The sequence below is a fragment of the Pituophis catenifer genome, unplaced genomic scaffold (assembly GCF_029215685.1).
Source record: "Pituophis catenifer annectens isolate HBS135680 unplaced genomic scaffold, rPitCat1.0.hap2 SCAF_4, whole genome shotgun sequence".
NCBI lineage: Eukaryota > Metazoa > Chordata > Lepidosauria > Squamata > Colubridae > Pituophis > Pituophis catenifer.
Genome location: NW_027256884.1, coordinates 41,275,973 through 41,302,288, shown reverse-complemented (window position 1 = coordinate 41,302,288; position 26,316 = coordinate 41,275,973). Strand labels below are relative to the sequence as shown.

At 35.7% G+C, this 26,316-nt stretch overlaps 1 protein-coding gene across 1 annotated transcript in view; it reads left to right on the top strand.

The window, feature by feature from the left end:
• Positions 1 to 26,316, top strand: part of DHRSX (dehydrogenase/reductase X-linked) — a 104,259-nt gene that overhangs the window by 36,275 nt on the left and 41,668 nt on the right. The window contains exon 4 of the mRNA XM_070943588.1: positions 15,417 to 15,518. Within this exon, the coding sequence (XP_070799689.1) occupies positions 15,417 to 15,518 (102 nt within the window). The remainder of the gene's footprint in view (positions 1 to 15,416; positions 15,519 to 26,316) is intronic.

Below are 26,316 nucleotides of genomic sequence, written 5' to 3'. Positions count from 1 at the left end.
AGACCAATTGCTTTTTTTTTTTTTTAATTTGATTTATATGCCACCCTTCTCCGAAGACTCAGGGCGGCTTACAATGTGCTCAGCAATAGCCTTCATCCTTTTGTATATTTATACAAAGTCAGCTTATTGCCCCCACAAACTGGGTCCTCATTTCACCTACCTTAGAAAGGATGGAAGGCTGAGTCAACCTTGAGCCTTGGCGAGATTCGAACCCTGCAATAATTGCAGGCAGCTGGTCTTAATAAGCTTAATAACAGGGTGCCTTAAACCCCTGTACTACCAAGGCTCTTATTGCTCCCTTTATCTTATTGATAAACTATCAATCAACGATTGGTATATCCCTTTATCAAACAATGGACTTTGCACATCAGTGTTGCAATAATCTTGAACCATAGGTGTCTTTGATGGTTTACACAATTCCATTCTGAACTGTTTTAATAGATTATTAATTTTATCAGTTTGGGATAATTTAAATCCTCCCCTAGTTTTTTCAATTCTTACACCTAGGTATTGTTGTATCTCCCCTAGATTTTTAATCCTGACATGAGCTTTTAATTCATCAACAATCCTGTTGGCCTCTTGCTCACTCTTTGTAATCAGAGCTATATCGTCTGTAAAAAGAAGTAATAATGATACTATACCATCCCTTTCCATTTTAAATAAACATGGATCTGCTAATCCTGCTTCAAATCCAATATTCTTCAATGTTTTTACAATGCACTGGTTCCATTCATAACCTGACTGCTTTAACTCATACAGACTTTTCTTTAATAACCAACAGTCAGCCTTCCCATTTTCCTCAAATCCTGAGGGTTTCTTTAAATAAATTTCATGCTGTAATGGTGCATGCAGATATGCGGTCTCTACATCTAAATGAGTAACTATATATTTATTTCTAGCTGCCCATACCAACACTGCTCTTAATGTAATGGCTTTTAAGCTTGGAGCGAATACTTCATCGTAATCATTAGGAGACTGATTAAATCCTTGAGCTACTAGCCTAGCTTTATATATTGGTATCCCATCTATCCCAGTCTTTAATTTATATATCCACTTACTACCTAGTATAGTTTTCCCTTTTGGAATTGTTACAGACTCATACACTTTCAAATTCTGCAAAGATTGTAGTTCTTTAGTTATTGCACCTTTCCACACTTTCTGGTCTTCAGGTGGAAACGTGATCAACTCATTAAATGTAATTGGGACTTTATTTACTTGATAGACTGTAGTTGCCTGATACCTATCAGGTGCTCTTGTTACTCTACTCGACCTTCTTGGGAGTTCAGGATTTACAGATTGCCTTTCCACCTTAACCTCTTCCTGTACTCTCTTTCTCTACCTCTTTGCTCTGGATCTCTGGCATTCCATTGGTAGCTTCACTCTGCGTTTCAATTATAACCTCATTTTCAGTACCTACTTTATTCCACCCTACATGCTCCATAAACCTGGCATTTGCACTGTTAACTACCGTTGCTGTTCCTTTTACCCAAAATCTGTAGGACCTGTGGTTTGAATTATAACCAACAAATATTAATTGTTGTGCCCTACTCTGGCCCTTACACCTTAACTGCGCTGGAGTATGTACCCATGCAGGTGATCCAAATGTGTGTATGTAGCTCAAATCTGGCTTCCTTCCATGCCATACGGTATATGGAATTTTGTTAGTGGTTGTATTTATGGTGTTGTTTAAGAGTGTATTTGCACACATAATGGCTTCTCCCCATAAAGTAGCTGGTAAACCTGCATCAGCTAACATTGATCTCATCATTGCTTGTAGAGTGTGTCCTCTCCTTTCAACATATGAGTTATTCTGTGGCCGATATGGAGCTGAACATTTGTGCTTTATACCAGCATTAGCTAACAATGATTTAAACCTTGTGTTGACAAACTCAGTACTATTGTCAGTTACAATGGTAACTATTTTTTGATTTGTTTTTCTCTCCACAAACTTAATCCATTGAACAAAATACCGGAAAGTATCTACCTTAGACTTCAATAGGTAGCAAAAACCATACCTGGAATAATGGTCAACTATACTGAGAACATAGCAAGCATCTCCTAAACTAGCCTTCATTGGCCCTATTAAATCAGCAAATACCACTTCCAGTGGTCTCTTTTTTTTAAACCGGTCAAACCTATTAGCAGGGATTGTTCTACTTTTCTGCTGATTACAAATATTGCAATTTAAATACTGGTTACATGGTTTCAGCTTCAACCCATTAACTAATTTTACAGTTTTCTGTAACATTTTATTTATTTATTTATTTATTATTTATTTATTAATCAAATTTCTATACCGCCCTACTCCCGAAGGACTCAGGGCGGTGAACAGCCAAGATAAAATACAGATAATCCAAATATTAAAAAAGTCCCTTAAAATTATTAAATATTTCGGCCGAAATACAGATTAAAACACCCAATTTGTAAAATCACAAATTAAAAAATTTAAAAAATTTAAAAGATGGGGAGTTAGGCCAGGCCAGCTTGCTGAAATAGAGAAGTTTTGAGAGCACGGTGAAACATGCGCAGGTCCGGGATCTTCCGTATCTCTGGGGGGAGCTCGTTCCAGATGGTAGGTGCCCCCACAGAGAAGGCTCTCCCCCTGGGGGCCGCCAGTCGACACTGTTTGGCCGACGGCACCCTGAGGAGCCCCTCTCTATGAGAGCGTACTGGTCGGTGAGAGGCTATTGGTAGCAGAAGGCGGTCTCGTAGATACCCCGGTCCGATACCATGGAGCGCTCTAAAGGTGGTAACCAAAACCTTGAAGCGCACCCGGAAGACTACCGGGAGCCAGTGCAGCTCGCGCAGGAGGGGCGCCGAATTTTAAAACTGATATGCCCCATACGCCTGTGAAGCAGGTGAACACATTCATCATGTGGTTTGACATTTGAGTACACAACATTTGTAACATGGTTACTAGATAATACATATAAACCATTTTTCAGTTTTCCAATAATCTTGGTTTCACCTTTTTCAATTAAACAATCATTGGTTCTAAACATTACTGTATATCCTAGCTTAACCAATACTCTAACCGACAGCAAATTAAAGTTTAGATTTGGAACATATAACTTATGCATTTTTTCTTTTACATATGGACATATTGCCATTCCCTAACCACATGCCTTTAGCTTCCACCCATTTGCTAAAGAAACCTTATTATGACTAGGCAACATTTTCACAAAATAGTTTTGTGTTCTGACAATGCATAGCAACGCTCCGCTATCAATAACCCATGAATCGTGGTTAACTGGTTTCTTATCAGATATAGCTACATTACATTGTTTTTTATCTTTAACCATGGTTTTTGGTTTCAGCCTTCTGCAAAACTTGGCTATATGACCCTTCTTGCCACAATTAAAACAATGTTTTACAGCATATACATGGTTATTTGCCTGTACATTTACATTAATCAACTCAGGTTCTTCCCTTAGTTGTTTTCTTTCTTCTCTCCTTCTGGCCTTTTCTAGTAGTCACGAGGTTACATTGGCCAAAGTTAGTTCCTGCTGTGTGAGAACTTCAAATGATGTTACTACGTCGTCGTAGCTTTCATCTAGCGATGATAACAGTATATAAACCTGTTGTTGCTCGGAAAAAACCACCTCCTTCTGATGTAGCTCTTGAAAAATGCTTTTTATGCAATTCAGGTGTGTTAACATGTCACCACCCTTAAGGAGTCGTGTGCGAAACAACTTTCGTGTAATGTTAATTTGCGCCCCTACAGTGTCACGAACATAAAGACGTTTCAAATTTCCCCAGCATTTTGCAGCAGACTGTTCACCCTCAATATGAACAAGCTGGGTATCATCTAGAGACAAACCAATAATACACAATGCACTCTCATTCTTCCTCTGGAACTCGGCTATCTTCCTGGCATCCTCGGCATCATCAGCATTCCAGGAGGTCACATCTGGTGGATTCTGCACTACATCCCATAGCCCTTCTTTGCGCAACAGGAGACTGCACTTGGTGGACCAAGATTTGTAGTTGGTGCCATCCAGCCGGGAAACCAGCAATAAGTTGGGAGCTTGACCTTGTGCCATCCTCACCAGGATATTAAATACGTATCAGAACGTCTGGAGCAATAATGTGTGTCGCAACTCTCTTATTGCTGTAACTGGTACACACACTCTGGCACTGGGCCCATAACCAGTGTTGAGGGTGAAACTGCCCTCTGCAAAGTAGTGCAACGGACAGACAGAGAATAGATACGATGCTTAGCAAAACACACAGATAGTCACAGACTCTGAACGTTTAAAGAAAAATAAACAGTCTTTACTTGTAGTAAAAAACAAACATGGCTTCTCAAAAACAATTTCTTCAAACAATCACGGTTCAACACAAACATAGTTTGCTTACAATTCCAGTTCTCTTCAAACACAGACCCAGTTCCTTCAAGCAGTTCAACCTTCAATAGCAGGAGCAGGAGCAGGAGCAGGAGTGAGAGCAGAAGTGAACGAACTTCCTGCCTTCCTTTATATGTCTGCTTAGCACAGCCAATTAGTCATCTTTGTAGCAGTTAAAGTTACAGAACATAGTTTTCTATAAATTATCTACCCAACCATAGGATAAGCATCCAACAAAGGTGGCTAAATGATGGGCAAAATTTTCGTTATAATCTCAAGCAATAAAGTGAATAGAAGCATTCATAGGACAATTTAGCAATTGGGTAAATGCATGGGCCTTAATATAAGTATATAGCATAGAGACACCTAGTGGTAGGTGTTAAGGCAGAAGTTAGAAAGTAAGATTGTTAAACTTTGAGGAAGACTAGTAAAAGTATTTTTTAAGCATTCATTCCAATTTCACTCTAATATATCACTATCACCCCCGTGATTCGCCAGTTGCAGCCCTTTCTGGACCGGGACGCCTTGCACACGGTCACTCACGCCCTTGTCACCTCCCGGCTGGACTGTTGTAATGCTCTCTACATGGGGCTCCCCTTGAAGAGCACTCGGAGGCTCCAGCTGGTCCAGAATGCGGCCGCGTGGGTTGTTATGGGCGCAACCCGTTGTGCCCACGTGACACTCCTCCTGCACGAGCTGCACTGGCTCCCAGTGGTCTTCTGGGTGCGATTCAAGGTGTTGATCACCACCTTTAAAGCGCTCCATGGCATAGACCGACTTCTGCCACAAACAGCCTCCCACCGGCCAGTTCGCTTCCACAGAGAGGGTCTCCTCAGGGTGCCATCTGCCAAGTTATGTCGGCTGGCGACACCCAGGGGGAGGGCCTTCTCTGTGGGAGCCCCTGCCCTGTAGAATGAACTGCCCTCGGAAATGCGCAAGATCTCCGACCTCCGTGTATTTCGCTGTGCCCTTAAGACCCTGCTGTTCCGCCAAGCCGGGCTATCAATTTAATGATTTTTAAATTGGGTTTTAAATTTTGGGGGTTTTAAATTTCAGCCGAATTATGTAATAATTTTAATTATTTTTAACTGATGTTTGCCTTTGTGTTTTTTAATAGGCTGTACACCGCCCTGTGTCCTTCGGGAGAAGGGCGGTATTGAAATAAAATTATTTATTTATTTATTTATTTATTTATTTATTTATTTATTTATTTATTTATGTAAATTTCTAAAATACTTTAGCCAGTCTTCCTTTCACTCTGCTTTCATCACAAATCATTCCTTCTATTTTTAATTTCATTCATTCTGATGGAAATGCCTGGTATTCAGGCACTCCCTCCAGGAGTTATGAATGCTCCAACACTGGAAGTTTTTAAGAAAGATTGGACAACCATTTTTTTTTTTTGCTTTAATTTATATGCCGCCCTTCTCCGGAGACTCAGGGCGGCTTACAATGTGTTAAGCAATAGCCTTCATACTTTTTGTATATTTATACAAAGTCAGCTTATTGCCCCCACAATCTGGGTCCTCATTTCACCTACCTTTGAAAGGATGGAAGGCTGAGTCAACCTTGAGCCTGGTGAGATTTGAACTTGCAGTAATTGCAAGCAGCAGATGTTAATACCAGTGCTTTAGTCCACTGTACTACAGGCTCTTGTTTGAAATGGTAAAGGGCAGTGATGGCTAACCTTTTTGGCACCGAGTACCGAAACTGGAGCATATGCACGTGCCAGAACACCGGAACCTGGAAGAGAGCAGCTGGCTGGTGCACATGCGCACGCCGGACATCTGTTCTTACTGGTTCCATCGCACACATGTGCGCCAGCCAGCTGTTCTGTTCTGGGTTCTGGTGTGTGCATGCGTGCGCGCTCACATTTGTGAACTGTTGTGGAGGTTAATAAAATCAATGAACCGTGAACCTTTGTCTCTATGAATTTCTACTTTAACAAATGAGCCTTTAAATCATTTAAAAGTAAATGTTTTTATTTACATAATAAAAACATAACAATATCTATACAATTAATAAACAGCACTTAGTTACTATGATTAGTTATCCTGTCAGCTATATATATATCTATATATCTATATCTATTCACTCTAAGCTATGTTATCTATGACTATTCTTCCTCAGAAGAAATATTATTATAAACCACCAGAACTGCTTCCAAACTGCTCACAGTTGTTTAACGGAATATCCTAGAAGAATTAAGAGCTAAGACCTAAGACCAAATAACTAAGACGAGTGAAGATCGAAGAGCAAAGAGTTTCTGACTAGAATCTTCTTTTATACTATGACAGTTAGGGTAGGACCCTGGAGATTCAAACATATTAGCTGCCCTCTGATTGGCTTATGTATTTGTCCATTCCAAAAGCCATTAATAGGCACAGCTATAGAGAAATAAATTTTCTCTAACATGAACTGGTAGGGAAGGTAAGTGAATCCCACCTCTGCATCCAGGTCATGATTGTCCCAAAGGTGCATTTTCAGGAGGCAACTGGACTTTCTTTTTTTTTTTTGAAGAAATTTCACTTTCCATCCAGGAAGCTTCTTCAGCTCTGATAGGATAGTGTTTTTGTGCTGTTATCTTAATACCTTTTATCATTTTTTAAAAATGCATATTTCTTAAAGTACCAGTAACAAATGATGTGATAGAAATATGTTTAAATAAGTTAAATAACATTGATTATTTTATTATCCAAGTTAAATGAATCAGGAAAAGGTTATGGCAAACTAATAAAAATAGTATTTTGCTATCTTCATTAAAGATTTTTCTATATAGTTTAGGCTTTGTTCCAAAGTGGAAAGAGGGAGCTGGAATTCTTTGCTTAGGAAAGGAAACAGCAGTTGTTTGCAAAATGAGAAAGAAAACACTTGTGATCTTGTACCATTTCCTTTATGAATCACAGAATGCTTAATTAATATATTATAGTTGACTAGAAGCTTGCAACCATTCTGGTTCATCTCTCTCTGCAAAAGGTTGCGTTGAAAGAGAAGCAACATCTTGGGAACTCTTGAAAGTTATTCTTGCAATATATGCTCACACTGCTTTCCATGGGGAGGAAGTTTCAGCTTTATTTTAGCCAAGTTGCTCTGGCTTTTAAACCATATAATACTGGGCAAGCATTTAAACCTTCTTTCAGAAAACAAATTTTGTCCTGACATCTTGTATTAAGAACTCTTTAAAGCCATTTGGATGGCTTTCCATTTAAATCACACTCCTCCTTTGGATTAAAAAGATTGTCAAAGAAGAAAATCAACTCAACTCATAATTCTAGGAGACGGACTTCTACAAAGGCTATTTAAAGTGAGAATATTGAGAATTTATTGCTTCAGATTTTTTCCCCTTGGGATCCTCATCTCATATTCCACTCCATTCCATTCTACTTTCAAAGATTTGCCCTTTTAAGGTAAACTCAAAGCCCAAACTTTCATATTCTCCAGTACTTTTAAAAATATAAAGATAGTTTATACGATGCAGCAGCAGAGAACAAAAATGATTGATACTAAATGTACTGATCTATACATTTGTGTAGTCACCTATTTAAGATTAAATATATCTTTAGATTGCAAGTATTCAAATTATACCAGGTCTCATAAAAACTTCAGTTTGCCTAGGACTGATAGAATAAAGAAGCCAACAAAAAGACTTGAGTTCCCCATTTTGTCCCCAGATGGTTGATTTTCCCCAAGTGTAATTTGTATCTGCTTTCATTTTTTGTATTTAATTCTATCCTCTGGGCAAGTGAATAAATCATCTTGAAATATAAAACAATTATTTTAAAGCTAAATCATACCTCCCTACTCAAGAATCATCTTTATTAAATACCTCCAATACGTCTTTATTTTGAAAGCTATTATTTGCTTTCAGATTACTTTTATATATAATTCTTTTTTGAGAAATTTTTGAGTCGGTGCATCTTCCTATCTAAATGGGAATATATGACTACAACCTAAATGAAGTATGAAAAAGAAAACATTGATTTATGATTGAAATAAGCTATTGCGGTACTGTTAGCCTTCTAGTGTTAAACTAATGGAGTCCAGTGCTGCAAGGCAGTAGCAGTTTATCTAATCCATTTTTTTTTAGGACTGTGCAAATCCTTTGAAAGAACATGCACAGACAGCCAGGAACAACTTCCAAAGCAGCTGTGGAGCCTGGAAATGGTTGCTAAATGGATTCTAAACAACGCTTTGTACACACTCCCACATTTTTCTTTTTCAGGGGATTTGCACAACCTGTTATTTCCCTTAGCAGCACTCAGTTGGAGCCATGCACGGTTCCATTTAGTAGAAGCTCAAGCAGTGTGGGAGTCAAGTATTTAAATGTTCTCTGATGCATCCAGTTATTTTGTTTTGATGCTTTGTTTTGATTTCTCTGTATATGCAGATAGGCTGCTGCATTATAGATTAATTCTTCTTTTCAGGCCTGTAATTGTTAGATATTGTTTACAGGGACCATGTTTGTCATAAAAAGGGAACATGTATTCAGTGTTTCCTTTGTAAAGTATTTTTATGTCCCACTCGAGCTCTCTTTGAAAGTATTGAAATATTTGATCAAGGCAGAGCCAATTTTCTTGCTGGAGTATAATAATTACAATATAAAAGAAAGAAAATAGTACTGGAAGTATTGTGATCCAGCACTATTTTTCTAATATATGAGATTGTGAATGTCATCTATACTTTTTAAACTAAAAGAAATAAGTTGCAATATTGGAAAGTTCTTCAATTAAATATATTCATAGTGCCATCTACTTATTGATTTGCAATAGCAATGGCAATAGTAGTTAGACTTCTATTCCGCTTCACAGTGCTTTACAGCTCTCTCTAAGCAGTTTACAGTCAGCATATTGCCCCCAACAATCTGGGTCCTCACATTTTTCCTCAGAAGGATGGAAAGCTGAGTCAACCTTGAGCCGGTCGGGATCGAATGCTGGCTGTCGGAAGAATTAGCCTGCAATACTGCATTCTAATTACTGTACCATGGCTCTTTTAGAACTATATCTTGCTATTATATTACTAAATATTATTAACATGTGAATAGATTTCCTCAGAAAATGTATAGAAGATTTGTGAAATGAGAATCAACAGATGGCTAATGAGTGGTTGAAGCTACTCTTGAATATAAGCAGTAGATACTGTAATGTGGTGACATTTGTTGCCAAATTTATTTTCATATCAACCCTAAACACCAATTCATTGTATTATACACACTATCCAATAGTAATTTCACTCAATAGAAATGCCTTTGACGAATATTAATTCTTCCAAAATACATGCTACAAGCTTGATTTTTTTCTTTAATATTGTCTCAATGTACAGATTCTAAAGTGATCTGAAATTTCCTGTAAAATTTTAATCTCATTATCTGTTTTCTGATGTCATTTTAATGGTGACTAATTTGCAATTTCTTGAAGGACTTCATGTGAATACTGTTTGGATAAAACCAAATTAATTAGGAGAGACTATGATTTCGTGTTTTGCATATAATTTTCATAAGTTGTTATGCATATGTTAGCTACATAGATCACATATTCTTTATGGAATATGTGATTTATTTACCCAAGAGTTTAGTTCTTTACTATATTTCATAGTGTGATATGGACTGTGGGAATGTCTACAGATTTTCGAATAGAAATAAACCATAACTGAACAAGTTCTGTATGCAGGCTATGTACTCTTCTGTAATTTTTTTTTTTTTTTGCTTCAGTAAGTCATCATAGTGGTAACTGTTGCAAATATTCTTATAATGTATTGCTTTAATGGAATTACTACAGGTAGTCACTGACTTACAACCAGTCGCTTAGTGACCATTTGAAGTTTCAACAGCCCTGAAAAAAGTGACATATGACTGGTTTTCACACTTATGATCATTGCAGCATCCCCATGATCAGACACTTGGCTTGGCAACTAGCATGTATTTATGACAGTTGCATTGTCCCAGAGTCATGTGATCACTATTTTTAACCTTCCCAGCTGACTTCTGACAAGCAATAGCCTTAGTGGCGCAGCAGACTAATGCTACTGTTAAAGGTAGTACTTAGCTTCCAGCTGCCTGCAATTACTGCGAGTTCAATTCTCACCAGGCTCAAGGTTGACTCAGCCTTCCATCATTTCTAAGATAAGTAAAATGAGGACCTGGTTTGTGGGAGCAATAAGCTGACTTTGTATAAAATATACAAAAGTATGAAGGCTATTGCTTAATGCCTTGTAAGATGCCCTGAGTCTCCGGAGAAGGGCGGCATATAAATTAAAAAAAAAAAAAAAGCAAAGTCAATGGGGGAAGCCAGATTCGCTTAACAACTGCAAGATTCGCTTAACAATTGTGGCAAAAAAGGTCATACAATGGGGTGCAACTCACTTAACAATTGTCTTGCTTGGCAACAGAAATTTTTGGCTCAATTGTGGTTGTAAATTGAGGACTACTTGTAGCAGAATTGTTTAGATGAAATCTTGTTTTATTAAAAGAAGAGAGACCTGTATTAGAAAGGGTGAATGGAAAATAAGGTTTCTCTCCCCTCCCCTCAATTTTTAAAGAAATATCAGGAAACTGAAGTCCCTTAGGCATGAGGGTGATCTGGGTACTATGGATCACTCACAACCTCTCAGTCCAACAATAAGATAGTAGTTGTGGAAAAAATAGAAGGCAGGAATATTAAATGATTTGACCAAGTACAAATAAATGTATGTATGTGTGCATAAAATAAAAAGCAGGATAAAAATATAAGATCGGTGTATATTATAATTCTATAGATGAAGTGGGCAAATAAACTGAATCTCAACTTTTATGTGTTTTTCTTCAAAGAAAGCTATATCTTACCTCCCAATCAGTAATATATTGGTAGTCTTCGATTTACAATCCCATCTCGAACTAAAACATCTGTTGCTAAATAATCCAATCATTATGTAAATCATGTCCAATTTCATAAACTTTTTGCTGTAGTTGTTTAATTAGTCACTGCAATTAAGAGACTCTTGTCATTAAGTGAATCTGGCTAACCCTAACTTTGATGCATGTATAAAATGTTTATGGATGTATTTTATAATCTACAAGACACTACTGGGATATAGCAGTCTCCATTCAAAGTTATCTTGCAAAAAGCATATTCTAGTAGTCAATTCTTTGCCAAATTGTTGTCACTGGCATGAAAAGAATGATCTGTGACCCTGTTCTTGATGTACATTTTGGCAACAATAGCCAGAAAAAATCCAACACATTTCTAAATTCATTCTCAAGAATGAATCATATCCCTATGTTTATCTATATGGGTTGGCGGCAACATTCATAGCATGATGGAATGGAAATATTTTTCTGAAGCTACATTTTGTTTGCTCACCCTTGGTACCTGGCAAAGATTAAATTGTACTGGGTAGAATGACAAATAATAATAATAATAATAATAATCAAAGATGCTATAAAAATATACAAAATAAAAAATTATACTGGTAAACATTTGTGCCTGTGAGGAAAATGACATTCTGAAATAACCAATTTATTTAGAAGACCAGAAGATAATTTGTCATCATGTGGTTGCTGGAATTTCCATTTTTAGATTTGAGAGTTTTCTATTCTTGGACAAATCTAGTATCATAAGGCAGAACAAAAAAACAACAAAAAAAACCCTTATGCTAGACCACAAGCACTTTTAGTTGTGGCTACAGATAGGTGTAAATACTTGTATTGCATTTAGTTTTAATTAGAATGGATCCTGAATGAGTGTATTTGCCATATTTTTTAGCTTCCTCTCTTTTTATAAATTTATGGAGCATTCTGAAGTCTCGTCTATCCTGGTCGAAGTTATGGAGATACTGAACATAGGGACTTAAAACTGATTCCCAAAGTTATGGCCATTTCAATGCCCCTACAGTGACATGATAAACATTTGAGCACTTGGCAGCCCACCCGTACTTACAATGTCAGGGGTGCTTCAACTCCCCCATCTACCTATATATCCTCCATCTATAGCCTCTCCCCCCCACCATAGCTGACCTTTGCTCCTGCTGTGACCAAGCATGCCTGGACTGGCTTTCTGCAGATAGCTGCTGATTGCATGAGGCTTTCTTCCCAAGGTTACACATGGGCAGCAGAGTCTTCAGAGTGCAGGGTAGCGAGGAGACTGGGACAAGTTTGGGTAGCTGGGATGACTTCCAGGAGTGGCTACAGCTTTGTGCTGTTGCTTAGAGGCTTCTATCAGATGTCTGTAAATGAAATCAAGAAAGCCATGGTATACCAAGAAGCCCTGAGCCACAGTGTGGCAAGCAGCCGAAGGGAGCGTGCAGAGCTGCCAAAAGGCAGAGATGGAAGAAAATAATTGAGGGGAAATGAAGGGAGGCAGTCTCTTACCATGGGGGACTGAGAAGCATGACTTCAGTCTGAAAGAAATCAGGCCTGGAATAGCTTGGGTTGGGTTGGGTCCTGGGCTAGCAACAGATGAAGTTCAGTTAATGACCATAATGGGAATTTCTGGAATTGCTATCACTAAGCGATATAAGTCATGTGACATCAAGCTTTATGACCAGTTAACTTGGTGATAGAAATTCCAGTCCCAGTTACTATCATAACTCAAGGACTATCTTGTATATATCAATGACTGGATGAGATTTAAGTTTTACAAATTAAGTTTTATTTGACATTTGTCAAATAAACAATTTTTAGGCCACCTAACTCACAATTAAAAAACAAAGGCATCATGAGTAGAAACATATAAATAAAAAAATACCCATATCTAACATGAGCTGAAGTTTTTTCACTTTCCAAATTTGAGAACAACCGGGACATTAATTGTTCCTGAACATCATCAGAGTGGGAGTCTCTGGGGAGATATCAGGACAGCATCATGACACAGAAGGTATAGGAGATGATCCAACGCAGAGCACACAAAATCCTCCTGCTGAATATTTTGCTTGTTTATTTGCAAAGAAAAGCAAATTTCTTGATTTCATTTACAGACACCTGAAATAATGTGCACAATAATCCATTAAACACGATTTCTTCCCCCTGTTCCTCCTTCTCCTTATCCCTTTGCCTCTCTTTGATAAAGTAGTAGGAATGTGGCATTGATTTATTGGTATTTGCAGCAATAAATATAAGTCAGGTGTTTGTGTCAAAGTCTTTAGCTTAATCTTGTGACTATTTAAGTATATGGCACCTCAACCATCCCTTAGCTTATTAGAGCTGAGCAAGAATGTTAATTACCCTGGCTGACATTCTCTCTCAGGCTGATTTGGTTTGCTCTTCAGCCATTATCTGGGAAAGAACATCTGCCTTGAGAAAGACATCTCTCTCATCAGCTATCATGCTTTTTCAATGGTCTTATCCATACTCAACCCATAAACACTTCTGGTGACTTGTCCCAGCCTTCCCTGGAAAAACAAACAAATAATCAGCACTAACACTGCCTATAATCCATGTTGGGTCACCAGCTATCTATGCTTTTTCTTCCTCAAACTTTCTTTTTAAAGTCTGGTGAAAGTCTTCCTTTTTTCTACCTAAACCACTGGCATCCTTTATCCTGAAAAAACTTCTGTTTTGTAGAAAAGTGTGTTGCCAGTTCTCTCCCAAACCCGTGTTATCATTGAAGAAGAACAGTTTGCCTGTCTGGGAATTTTAGTGACAGGATAATAGAGTGCAATGCACTGCTACATGCCACCACAATCTTTAGCAAAGAAAACTTAAGAATCTTGCTTAGAATTGTTTGTAACTGATAAAGCATTTCATAATACTGTAGGCATTTTACAAATTATAAATAGGGTACTTCTGAAAGTCCTAATTGTTCTTTACTTTGAAGAGTAGAATTTTCAGGTTTGGCTGAATGTAGGCTCTGCTTTACAATCTAATGTGCAATTTATGATGATATATCACTAGATTTTGAAGTCCACTTACTTTCAATTTCTCCCACAAAGGGTACCTAGAACAAAGAAGTAAGAGGTTTATTAATTATTTGCATTGCATGCTGTCTTACTTCAAAGGAGTTTTGACTGATTTGCACATTTTGATCATAGCTTTAAATGTGAAGTATATTAGGCTGAGGTAGATGGATTGTCTTTTGAAACTATGAAGTTGTAGTATTTATTTATTTTACATACATGAATTTATATATTGTTCTGCTCCCAAGATTCTCTGATTTTACAATAAAATTGAAAGTACAATAGATATAAATTAGATATTAATCCAAGAAAAACAGGACCCAAAAATGGCTTACAATCATAGCAAGAGTATTAAAAGTCAATTGCTGAGCAATGACTATAACAAAACCATTATCAGGGGATAAGTATTGGAGAAAAGTATTTCAGAGCAAGGGGACTACCTCAAAAGACTGGCTTATTGCTTATGTCCCTTTGGTTTCTTTTAAGAATAAGAATGATGAGCATGTTTGCTTGCACTAAAACAATAGACTTATTCTTAAGGAATCCAGTAGACAAATTGTACAAGATTTATAGGTCAAAATCAGCGGGCTTGCCTCATTCCTTTGCCAGTCTGTTTTGTCATATTCTATCCAAACTGATATCCCATCTTGTATATAGGTTTCAAATGAAGACAATGATATGCCATTATTAAGACAATTGAATTTTTTCCTATAATCAAAGAAATGCACAGCTTACAATGTAAAACTAATTATAAAATGTAAAATATGAAATTTAAAGAAAAAACAAAAACAAATCCTTGAAGTAATAGAAGGAGCACTTTGACTTATATACCGCTTCACAGTGCTTTACAGCCCTCTTTAAGCAGTTTACAGAGTTGGCATATTGTCCTAACAATATGGGTCCTCATTTTACAGACCTCAGAAGGATGGAAGTCTGAGTCAACCTTGAGCTGGTGAGAATTGAACTGCCGGCAGCCAGCAGTCAGCAGAAGTAGCCTGCAGTACTGCATTCTAACCACTGCGCCATCACGGCTACTTCATGCTGCAGAAATATTGGAAGACTACAAATAACATTTCAAATTTGAAAATTGTATAAGTGTATAATTTATAATTTTATAAAATATACACACATACATACATATATATATATGTGTGTAAATTTGTTTTGCTTGTCAGTGATCTGTAATTGTTTTCCTCTCTCCTTCAGTGGAATTTTTATACTGTGATTTGGCTTCCATGAAGTCCATATATCAATTTGTTAAAGAGTTTAAGGCAAAGAATTTCCCACTTCATGTCCTGATCAATAATGGTGAGTTTTTATTATTATCAGTATGTATGTATGTATGTATGTATCAATGTTCATCTATTCAAATCCATGATGTTCCTTGAACGAAAATCGTTTATAGCCCTAGCAGCATAATTATGTCACTAGTAGCAATATAACTGACTTTCCTGAACCTTTTTATGTTAATCTCTTATGTAATTAGGTACTTTCCTCACACTATTTTTTGACATTTCTTAGACTCCCTCCGTGTGTTCTAAATTTTAGGTAGAAAAAAATAAACACGTAGGAATAATTTTATCAGTTATGTTTAGCTTTTTTCAGATAATTAATGTCCTGCATGTTTTTCTTAAAATTCACAATTGTATAGTATTTTTTAAAAAATTATACTGCTTTTGCAAATCTTCATTTTTTTGTTTACTTGTTTAGTTTTTGAGGTATCTAAATACTGGTAACTATAATGTATGCTAATGTGAAATCTTAACTTTATTGCAAAATAGAACATGAAATTATCTTAGCATTATGGGAAGAGAGAGATTTTTTTTTAGTTGATGATTGCAAAAATCCACCTTTTCTTCCTTTAGTTAGAAAGTATCTGATAAAGTGAACTTCAGGTCATGAAAGCTTCTGCTTTTTACTGAAATGTGTTAGTCAAAAAGATGCTATCAGATTCCTCCTGAAATTACCTTGGGAGAAACTACTAGTCCAAACCATAAAAACATAATTATTGGAATACGGCCATCTGTGATTGATTAGTATTATAGTAACTATTGTATTTACTTTTCATGCAGTGTGATCAACAGATATTGCATATAGTTTGTTCAAACATATATTCTAAATTATGCATTATTGAATCTCCCAGACAAAAGTTCATGATTCATTGATTTAATTGTAGCAAATCAAGTTTGGCCATGTAAATAAACCTCAGAACAATAATATATTAAAATTCTCAAACGTTTTTGAAGCATAATGCAGGTGATTTAAAGTGAGAAATATATATCATATAGATTATATTTCAGGACTACATTGCCATATCTTTTTGTTTCTGATTTACTCAACATATGAATATTTAGTACTGTAGCATGAAAAATAATTCATTCTAACAAAATATGACTGGCCTCAATACAGTAGCCCTCAATTTAACAACTGTAATTTGAGCCCAAATTATGATTGTAAATCCTGCTGGTCATTAAATAGGTCACTTGCCTAAAACCATGGCCTTGCCTGGTTTTACACACTTTTTTGCGCAAGTTGTTAAATGACCATAACAGTTATTAAGCAAATCCATTGTACCTGATGGGTATTTTTTGCTGGAAACTGGATCTAAACACTGGTTTCTGGCTAAAATCAGGATCACATGAAAGTAGGTCATAAATCAGGAACACATGAAAGTAGGACCCTGCAAACAGTTGTAAATGAGGGCCTGTTTCCAGGCACCCAAAATATGATCACATGAGCTTAGGCGAGTGGCCACTGGAATTTCAAAACCAGGTTATAATTAGTTCTGGAGAGGTCTGTCATAATTTTGAATTGTCGTTAACTGAGTACCTCTATGCATTTTCAGGCTTGCATTTTGCTTCAAGAACCAACTTTATGCTGTTTTTAAAATAGTAATGTAAACAAAATAATATTGCACGATCTGCTTTTTAAAATGAAAAGCCCTTCACTTTTATTGATTTTCTTTCTTCCTGCTTTAATAAACAAATGGACATAGGCATTACTCCTATTACTCCTCATGTAATCTTGTTTTTTGCTGTCTAAAGCTGTTACTACTACCGTTAAGATTAACAAAAGGATAAAACAAAACTTTGACCTTCACTTATTAATGAGTTCATTAAGGTGGAGTTTCTAAGACTTTGAATTAATACTTTCTAGATTTTCTACCTGGGCCTTAGAGATTTTGTTTAAATGTTTATATGTTGTCCTTTGCTACATTTTGAACAACTTCCTTGCCTTCTCAAATTCCAGTTTTACAACTGCCCTCACTGGCAATTCCTACCCACTTTTTGGGGATTTTGGAAAGTGATAGTGTCTTTATGTACCATTTATATAGCAGATGAAGAAAAGGGAATGCTTGACTCCTTCCCTTTTGTCATCACCAATTATTCTCCTTAACAAGAGAAAGAACTAAAGAAAAGGAGACAAATTTTAATGAATGTGTGTCAGATTTAGACAACTGGCAAAACTTGATATTTAATTTGTGCAAGTGTTTTGCAAGAACTTGATTAGAGGTAGTGGGGATTATGTCATGAGGCTTGTCATTAATAGGGATAAATCAGTCAAACAACTATTAAATTAAGAAGTTGTTTCTGTGAATCCTTAAACATATCTGTATGTAAAGAGGGCTCTACTGTGCCTGCATAATTTAAGTTTCTAGATTTATATGCTTCCATATCTGTTCTTAATGCTGCTGGTAATTATTATTGTTCTGTTTATTAAATTATTGACACAAATATTTATTTATATCATATAATCAATAAGGATGGGCTGAGGATAAACTCCCAACATGAATCCCAAAGCTTGGAAGATTCAACCTCTGGTCCCAATGACTGACCCAGATTGAATTCTGCCATATAATCAGTCATAAAATACCCTTTGTCTCATTGATTGAAGTCTACAGATTAATTGCTTTATATTTGTTTTCTAATAATGTAAATAATTGGTCTATAATGAAATATAATTTGTTCTGATTAGAAGTAACTCTTCTGCTAGTAAAACTTGATTTCATTTTTTCTTACTTTGTTGCACCTACATACACTAATACTTAAGCTTTTAGTTTGTTCAAATGTATCTCTTGATTTTAATTCTGGTAGTAAGTTGTTTTTTAGATTGATGCTTTTTGGAAAAGCCTGGACCAATTTATCAATTATTTCTGAATTTTAGAAAACCATGAATAAGAATAAAATTAATTTTAACTTTAACTCTACTCATTCAATTCTCTACAGTTAATCTCACAAATAATACTATAATTTATAGTATTATTTGTATTATTTATGGGTATTTTTTATGACACATTACTTAAAAAAAATAAGCTTGGTTTCAACAGACTTTGGAAAGTAATGGCAGACTAAAGATAAATGATCACAACAAAAAAAAGGAGCAGATTAACAGATCGGCTCCCTGCAACTCCCTGGACACAGGGTTCTCCCATTTCCTCTCCTAATTATATTTTGAAGTTGCTTATTAATGATTTTCTGGATATTAAGTCAAGTTCCATCCTACCATAAAAATGTCCTTCTACCTTGGAGGAAAGAAACGAAGAATATATGAAAATTCTGAAATTAACTGTACAAAAACATCCATGGGAAAGTTTTGCTGATTGGAAAATATATGACAATAAAGGCGCTTGAAAGTTGACTAGAGGGAAACAGAGAGAATTAAAGATTACAATTAAAGGAAACGAGACCCATTAATACAATGGAGCTATTCTATTTGACAATAGAGCAAATTAAGGCTGTTTGGGAACTTTGTTTAGATACCAAAAAAATGGATTTAACGTAGAATATAGAAAAAAACAGATCTTACTGAATGAAACAGAGACTCAGGCTGATTTAAGTCTGGATTTGAAAATGATTTTTTTTTTTTTAAATGTCAGATTACAGGAGTAATATGGAAAAGGATGTAACAATGAATTTGCATTGGAGACCAGCTAATATCATAAAAATAAAGGGGACATACAAATAATAAATCAAAATAATGATCTGCAAAGCTTCCCTATGTTGGATTTACAAGTGGTGTGTAAAACTAGTGAAGTTGATCCTGAAAGGAGATAAAGACAAATTTATAAGGAATCAACTTGTGGGACATTACTTGAGAGGATTAAACATAAAGTTTTTAAACGTAAATAGAAGTCAATGTATTTGACCATGGCTAAAATATATGTTTGAATTCTAGTAGCTATTAGTGGGATACCTTTTTGACCCAGGACTGAATGACAAGACATTAAAAATCTGTTTATAAGTGAAGAGAGAAGGGTTTTTTTTTTGGGGGGGAGGGCTTTATTTCTTAGTGAAAGTGTTAGGTTAAAATATACATATTGCTATTCCTGGTAATTCTTAGTAGTCTTTTGCTGATTGAATCTGAATGATGAGTTTTTACAATTTCATTATTAATAAGGAATGAGATCTGGAAATAAGAGCCTTTTAAAAAAAAATGAAGTACTATTTAAGTTACTGAAATTGTTTATACTTGGGAGGAGGAGAAGTCATCTTTTATAGATCCCTTTTCTTTCTTTCCTTTCTTTTTTTCTACCTTTGTGCACTTCTCTTTTTCTTTACTTTTTATATTTTCCTTAGTTTGTATTCGTCTTGTCTTGTCTTTGTATTTATATAATCATTATTATATTATTAAAAATAAGCTTTGTTTCTCTGCTTTGCTCCTTTAGAAATTAGACTGTATTATTTGCAAAACTGAATACAGTTAAATGAATATAGAACTGATTTAAAGTAATGCACCCACAATATCCAAATTAAAAAGCTTATTCTTCCTGGTTTATATTGGCTTCAGTAATTATATTAGATAGAGAAGCACTTAAGTAGAGTGTTATTTTTAGTTTCGTATTAGCTTATGCATTGATTGTAATTTCTATCCCTTGTTTTTGAGATTTAAAGATATAGGGTGTGCCCAGATGTCACCAAGCATGCTAGTTTGGTTCTAAGTCTGTGAAGAGATAGAGAACAGTTTTACTGAGATAAAGAGTAATTCTTTTTTGGGGGGACAGGGTGGCTGTTGTCTGAGAATTATAGGAAAGTTCCATAGAATATCTATAGGATAATTATTTTATAAGGTAGACTACAAAATATTCTTAAACTAGGCATTTTTAGTACATATGATGTCTCTTTCCTTTGGAGAATTGATATATTTTTCTGTTCTGCCAGGCAATAATTTATTTTCTCTAAAAAGGCACAACCATATTTTTATATGAATTAAGTTAACATATTGCTGAATGTTTGGCACATTGGCAATAGAATATTTATTGCCATTGATATTTATGTATTACTATGGGTTTCTTTTTGCTCTGCTTTCTCTAAAGATACATCTTAAATCCATAATGCCTTATCTACTTTGGGCTTCAGTGGGGGAAGAATAACTAGTTCTGCTAGATCTTTCAGCAGTCCATGATCCCATCAACCATGTATCCTTCTAGATCATGTCTGAGGATTGGAAATTGGGTGTACCATTTTTAGATGATTATATTCTTTCCTAAGTAGATGGTTCCAGATAGTATGTATGAAGGGAAGGCTCAGCATCTCCTCATTTTATTAAATATCTCCATGAAGTCACTGGGGGGGGGGTTCTCCAACATTTTGGTCTTCAGTATCATAATACAGTGATGTTATACATCTCTGCATTTGAGCGTTCAAGAAATGTGAAATTCATGAATCAAGCTGAGACTCACCCTAGCAAAATGGAATGGCTGTAATTTCAGAAGCTAAGTGGTTCTGGATAATGCCATTTTTTAGTTTTAGATGGAGTTGTTTTGCCCCAAAAGAACTGGTATAGAATCTAATAGAACTCTTGGACTCTCAGCTTCTGCTGGAACAACAGGTGGAAACTTTCTGGAAGGGCCTTTGCCCAGTTGTAACCATTCCTGAAAAACAAAGCACTGACTACAATCATTCATGTCCTTGTCTCTTCAGGAACAGACTATCATAATGTGTTTTATAAGGGACTGCCCTTGAGAACCAGCCAGAGGCTGAAACCAATGCAGAATGCCCAGCCCATGTGTTAACACAGACAACCTGTATTGTCTGACGATATCAGTATTGTGGAATTGAATTATTTGAGGGTTTGTTTCTGGTGCAGTTCAAAGTACTGATGATTACGTATAAAGTCCTACATAGCTTGGAACTTGGTTATCTTCAAGACTGCCTTGTCAAATAGAATCTGCCTGTGCGAAGTACAATGAGAGAGGACTCAGAAATGGGCACTATAGGCAGCTGCTTCCACCCTTTGAATGCCTTCTCATCAAGAAGAACTGCACCCTCCTCCAAGTACTTACAAAGTTTTCAACAATGTGGGTTAAAAAATGTTCATTGAACACAGAAATAAAAGTGTGGGAAGTCCTAAATCTGTCTGCTTACTTTTATAGCTTCTGTGTTGTTATTATAATTAATTTAAAGATATTTAAATTAAATTAACTGTATTTCAATAAACAAAGTATTATAATTTATTGTATGTTCTCCATGGTGTGCTACAGCACTTAGGGTAATTATGATTGAATGCTACAGAACATATGTAACAAATAAATAAATCATTTAAAATACATAATTTAATCAATAGTCTATAGGCTGCCAGAATTAAATGTATAATTATATGAATTGCCTCAGAATCTTGATTTCTGCTTGCATATACTCTAATGGCAGAAGAATAATGTCTAAATAAAGTCTGTCTTGATGTACACTATACATATTATTCATAAACATTTTTGCTGCTGCCTTACTTTCTCTGTTAATGTCATATTAATCAAAGTCTTTTGAAATCAAACTCACTAAGCTAAATTAGCAAATTGCACATAAATGGCAGTTCTATCAAAACAAGGATTTTAAAAGTAAAACCCACATACTGTATGATGGCATTCCTGGTTCTAAATCAATCTGTTAACAGAATAACAGAATTTTTAAACATGGCACCTTCAAAATGTTTTGGACTAAAACTTCCTCTCCACATGACTATATGCTAGATGAGGAAAGGATCAACAACTATTGGAATTTTACTGGTTTGTACTTGCTTGAAGAACATGGTCTCTGAATACTGTCCAATTTTTTAGAAAATTTAAAATTCTAATTCAACCTCTAAAGATCCGTTTTGTAAATAGGAATAGTGTTACTGCAATGGTTTTCCTAACCTAGAGGTATCCAAGAAAAAATAATGACGGTGGGTTTGGTAACAAATATTTCACAATTATTGTTACTTTAAAAACAGCTTTTGTTGTAGAAGTTTATTCTTTTAGGATCTACGAGTAAGCAGAAGACAAAAGTGTGGCAAATGCTGTGTCTGTAAGCAGAAGACAAAAGTGTGGCAAATCTTAATGAGGCGAAGTAATTGAAAGAACATTTCCTTGGTGTTTAATCTGGGAAACATTTTTAAAGGCATGTGTTTGACCTTGGGGGGCCGGGGTGGGCATGGCCAGAGTGGGCATGGCCAACTCTACATCACTCGTATTGGGGTTGCCTGTGGTGGCCCGAGTGCTCTGCCAGCGAAAACAGGCTCCCGAGCTCTATTTTCAGCTGCAGTGGCCTGCTGCAACCCTCTGCCAGAGAAAACGGAGCTCTGGAGACTCCTTGCAAGCTCTGTTTTCGCTGGCAGAGGCACTGCGGGCTGGTCCTTTGCTGTTTCCAGGGTGGGCCTGCAGGCCAGATCTAAGCATCCTGCGGGCCGGATCCGGCCCACGGGCCTTGGGTTTGACAGCCATGTCTTAAGGTATCAGGTGTTAGACTGTATGCAATTTGACCTGGCATTTTTCCATTTACTTACACATTTTCTTTTTTCTTTTTACCTTGTGGCAATAACCAAGATTCTTGCAGCATTAATTTACAATAGTACTGGTAGCAACTTTGGTAATAGCTGGGATGATCTTGGTCCTCCATTTAGGCAAAGGGAATAGTAAATGTTTAATTGTAATGTAGGTTAGTGCTAGTCATACAAACAAACTGTAGACCTTTGTCTTACTCATTATTTGTATGAAACCATGGATGTCAACGTCAGCTAATATCCAATCATGTGATTCATGGTAATGTTCATCTCATCTGCTTTGTGTGCCAATTAGCATATCAGTTCTATTATAATCAGTCAATACCAGTATACTCATTTTTTTCTTCTAAAATCTAATTAGAATAATCTTACAAAAACAAATAAACAGGCCTTGGGAGAGGAAAGTTCTTTGGTCAGAGAAATTTTCATTTAAATTCAAAAGAAGGGTGATTTGAAAAGATGAAAGGTTTGAAACTCACTTTTTCTGTCTTCCCTCTAACTCCATTAATACTGTTTTAAAAATCAATTGGGCGTGTGTTGTCATATCCAAGACAACCAGATATAGTCACCAGCTCTAGAAGCAACAGATGCCCTTCAATAAGTAAAAATATGTTTGTAAGTATTTTGCAGCTGTAAGATGTAGAATGGTTCTCAGTGCTCTATGGGATCATTATATATCTGCTTTTTTTTCCTCAAAAAGGTTATCTCACCTAGGTTAAACCAGCAGGCAGGAAAAAAAATTAAAGGCAGTTGCAAGAAACAAAACAACACTCTAATTACATTTTACAGATCATATCAAATAGTGGTACTAAAAATCACTGGGTTTTTTTCATGTAGTAATATCACTGCATAAGAATTGATGAAGCGATATAGTGATATAGTGCACCTTTTCTCATTTGAAAAATTTAGATTAAAATATTATCCTATACTTGGACTTTACGTAGAAAACTGTGCAAATAGCAGCATTATATTGTAAATTCCTCCACATCCCATGCAAATAGTTAGAAGAGTTAATTAACAAGCTGCTGTAATTCGTATGTAATCACTTTCAATTTGAGCCTTTTATGTATATTCTGTTTGTAATAATTAAGATAATGAGAAAAACATCAGCTTCCTAATTTGACACTTGTAGAAGGGAAGGAAAACAAGGATATGATGGAAATAATGTGCCATGTAAGCTTATCTTTGGCAGAGGGTCAACTGCCTGGGTTTCCATGTTATTTACAAGATAAAGTCATAAGATAATTTTTGGAGGTTGTGTGTTGGAGCACAAGATAATGTCTTAAAAACACCTCTGGCAGTAGGTCAACTATCTGTATTGTGACCAGGCCACAGATAAAGAATGTCACCAAATCACCTCCAGATAATGTTTATACTCCCCCTCTTGTAAAAATATATAAAAAGATAGCTAAAGAACCCAAATACTTTGAACTGAGACCTTAAAGGCCTAGAAAATGCTACACACCTGGCTCTAGGCTGTTGATGAGCTAAAGGACATGATCAGATATCTTCAGCTATATAACTTTGCTACAATAAATAAACAACTTGATCTGAGCCTGTTATTTCTGAATCCTCAAACTTACTACCCTTACTTGTTTCATTATCTGCATTGCAGTTTTTTGGCTGATCAACCTCAAGTTTCATAGTTCTGGCATTTACTAGCAAAAAGCTTTCTTGTGCTATTACTGAAATTTAGTACTTGGCATCTCTTTTCCATCTGCTATGGAAAAATATGGCAGAAAAAAATCAAAACAAAAACACTCATAATATTTCTTTATTATGCACTTTTACCAAGGAACAATACAGTTCAGGGGGGGAAATCCCTGGTATAAAATTTTATTCTATAAAATTAATTTATCCAATCAGTAAAACTAATATTTACAATTAAATAATGATCATGCAGTTTTAAACTAATGCTCTGTAATACTGCAGAATGCATGTATATCCATAATTAATATAAAACAAATAGTAACTTGAAAATTAGACTAGCTCCATACAACTTGGAGAAATAATGGACATTATAATTTCACAGAAGTAAAGAGAAGGATGGATCTTATTCCAGAATCATGAGTTAGGTTCCAACTTGCAGTTGGTAAAATGGATTGCTAAATTTGTGGTAAAGTTGATGGGAAGGAGGACAAAGTTGGTGCAGGAAAATGCGGTAGATTGTAAGAATGATCACTTGATCTAACAATGTAATTTTAATAGCAGTTAACACTGATTGGGTAGATGCAGGGGCGACATTATAATATAATTTTAATTATATTTAAATGGTACTTTAAATTATTGTATTTTATCCCAATTTTATTTTAGATTGTATTTTATTCTAATTGTATTTTAATTGCGAGTTATTCCAATCTAACTTAATTTGTTTTACCAAACCTTTGTAATGATTTGTCTTTGTAATTCTGCACTTGATATGGCCCAAAGGGCTAATCAATAAATAAAAAATTGAAATTGAGTCAAGGTCCTGATCCCTTAATCTAGATCTGGAAACCAATGCCCTGGAAGAAGAAACAGAAAGATGATCAACCAGAAGAACATGATGGATGAACATGAGCGTAGAAAGAAAAAGAGTAGACCCATATCTGAACTTTGGCAAATGGAAGATTCCAAAGACAAGTTTGAACATAGCTTAGTTCAGATACTGTGAGAGGTTGTGGAAAACAGTGGAAAGAAGACTACATGTAGACAACCAATAAAAGGGAAATCCATTGGTACTTTATCTTAGAAATGACAATTCATATCAAGAAAGCTGAGAAGAAGCTTTTCAAGTTATTCAAAGAGACTTCACTTTCACTATTAATTAAATTGTAGTTTCCAAGATTCTGTATTTATTACCAAAGGGGCATTCAAGAAATGTGTAATCTTGCATCCTTGATCTGACCCACCTGTGTGGGGCTTGACAGATAGGAAGCCAGTAAAGAGTTCATGATATTATGAATCATAGGAATAACATGGATAATATAATATCCAAAACAGTCCAAATAGAATTGGAAAAAGGAATCAGGAATCCTAATGCAATAATCTATGCATAAGCTAATTTATGACCAATAAAGCTTCAAGTGTAAGATGGACATTTGCAGTCCTCACTGTAAGATTAGTTCATGGGTATAAAGGTCAATTGAACATCAGTCAAGACTGCGGGCAGCAGAAACTTGGTGCTTCTGCTTGTGAGGCTCGGTGATAAAGATCAGGCCAGAATACAACATTATACTTGTTTATTTTCATCTGTAATTCACAAGTGAATCTCCAAGGCGGAATATTGATAAACGATTCTGTCATAATTAATCACACACCATCATTACGGACTACATAATGACTACCAGATCTCAGGTCTAAAATCTGATAG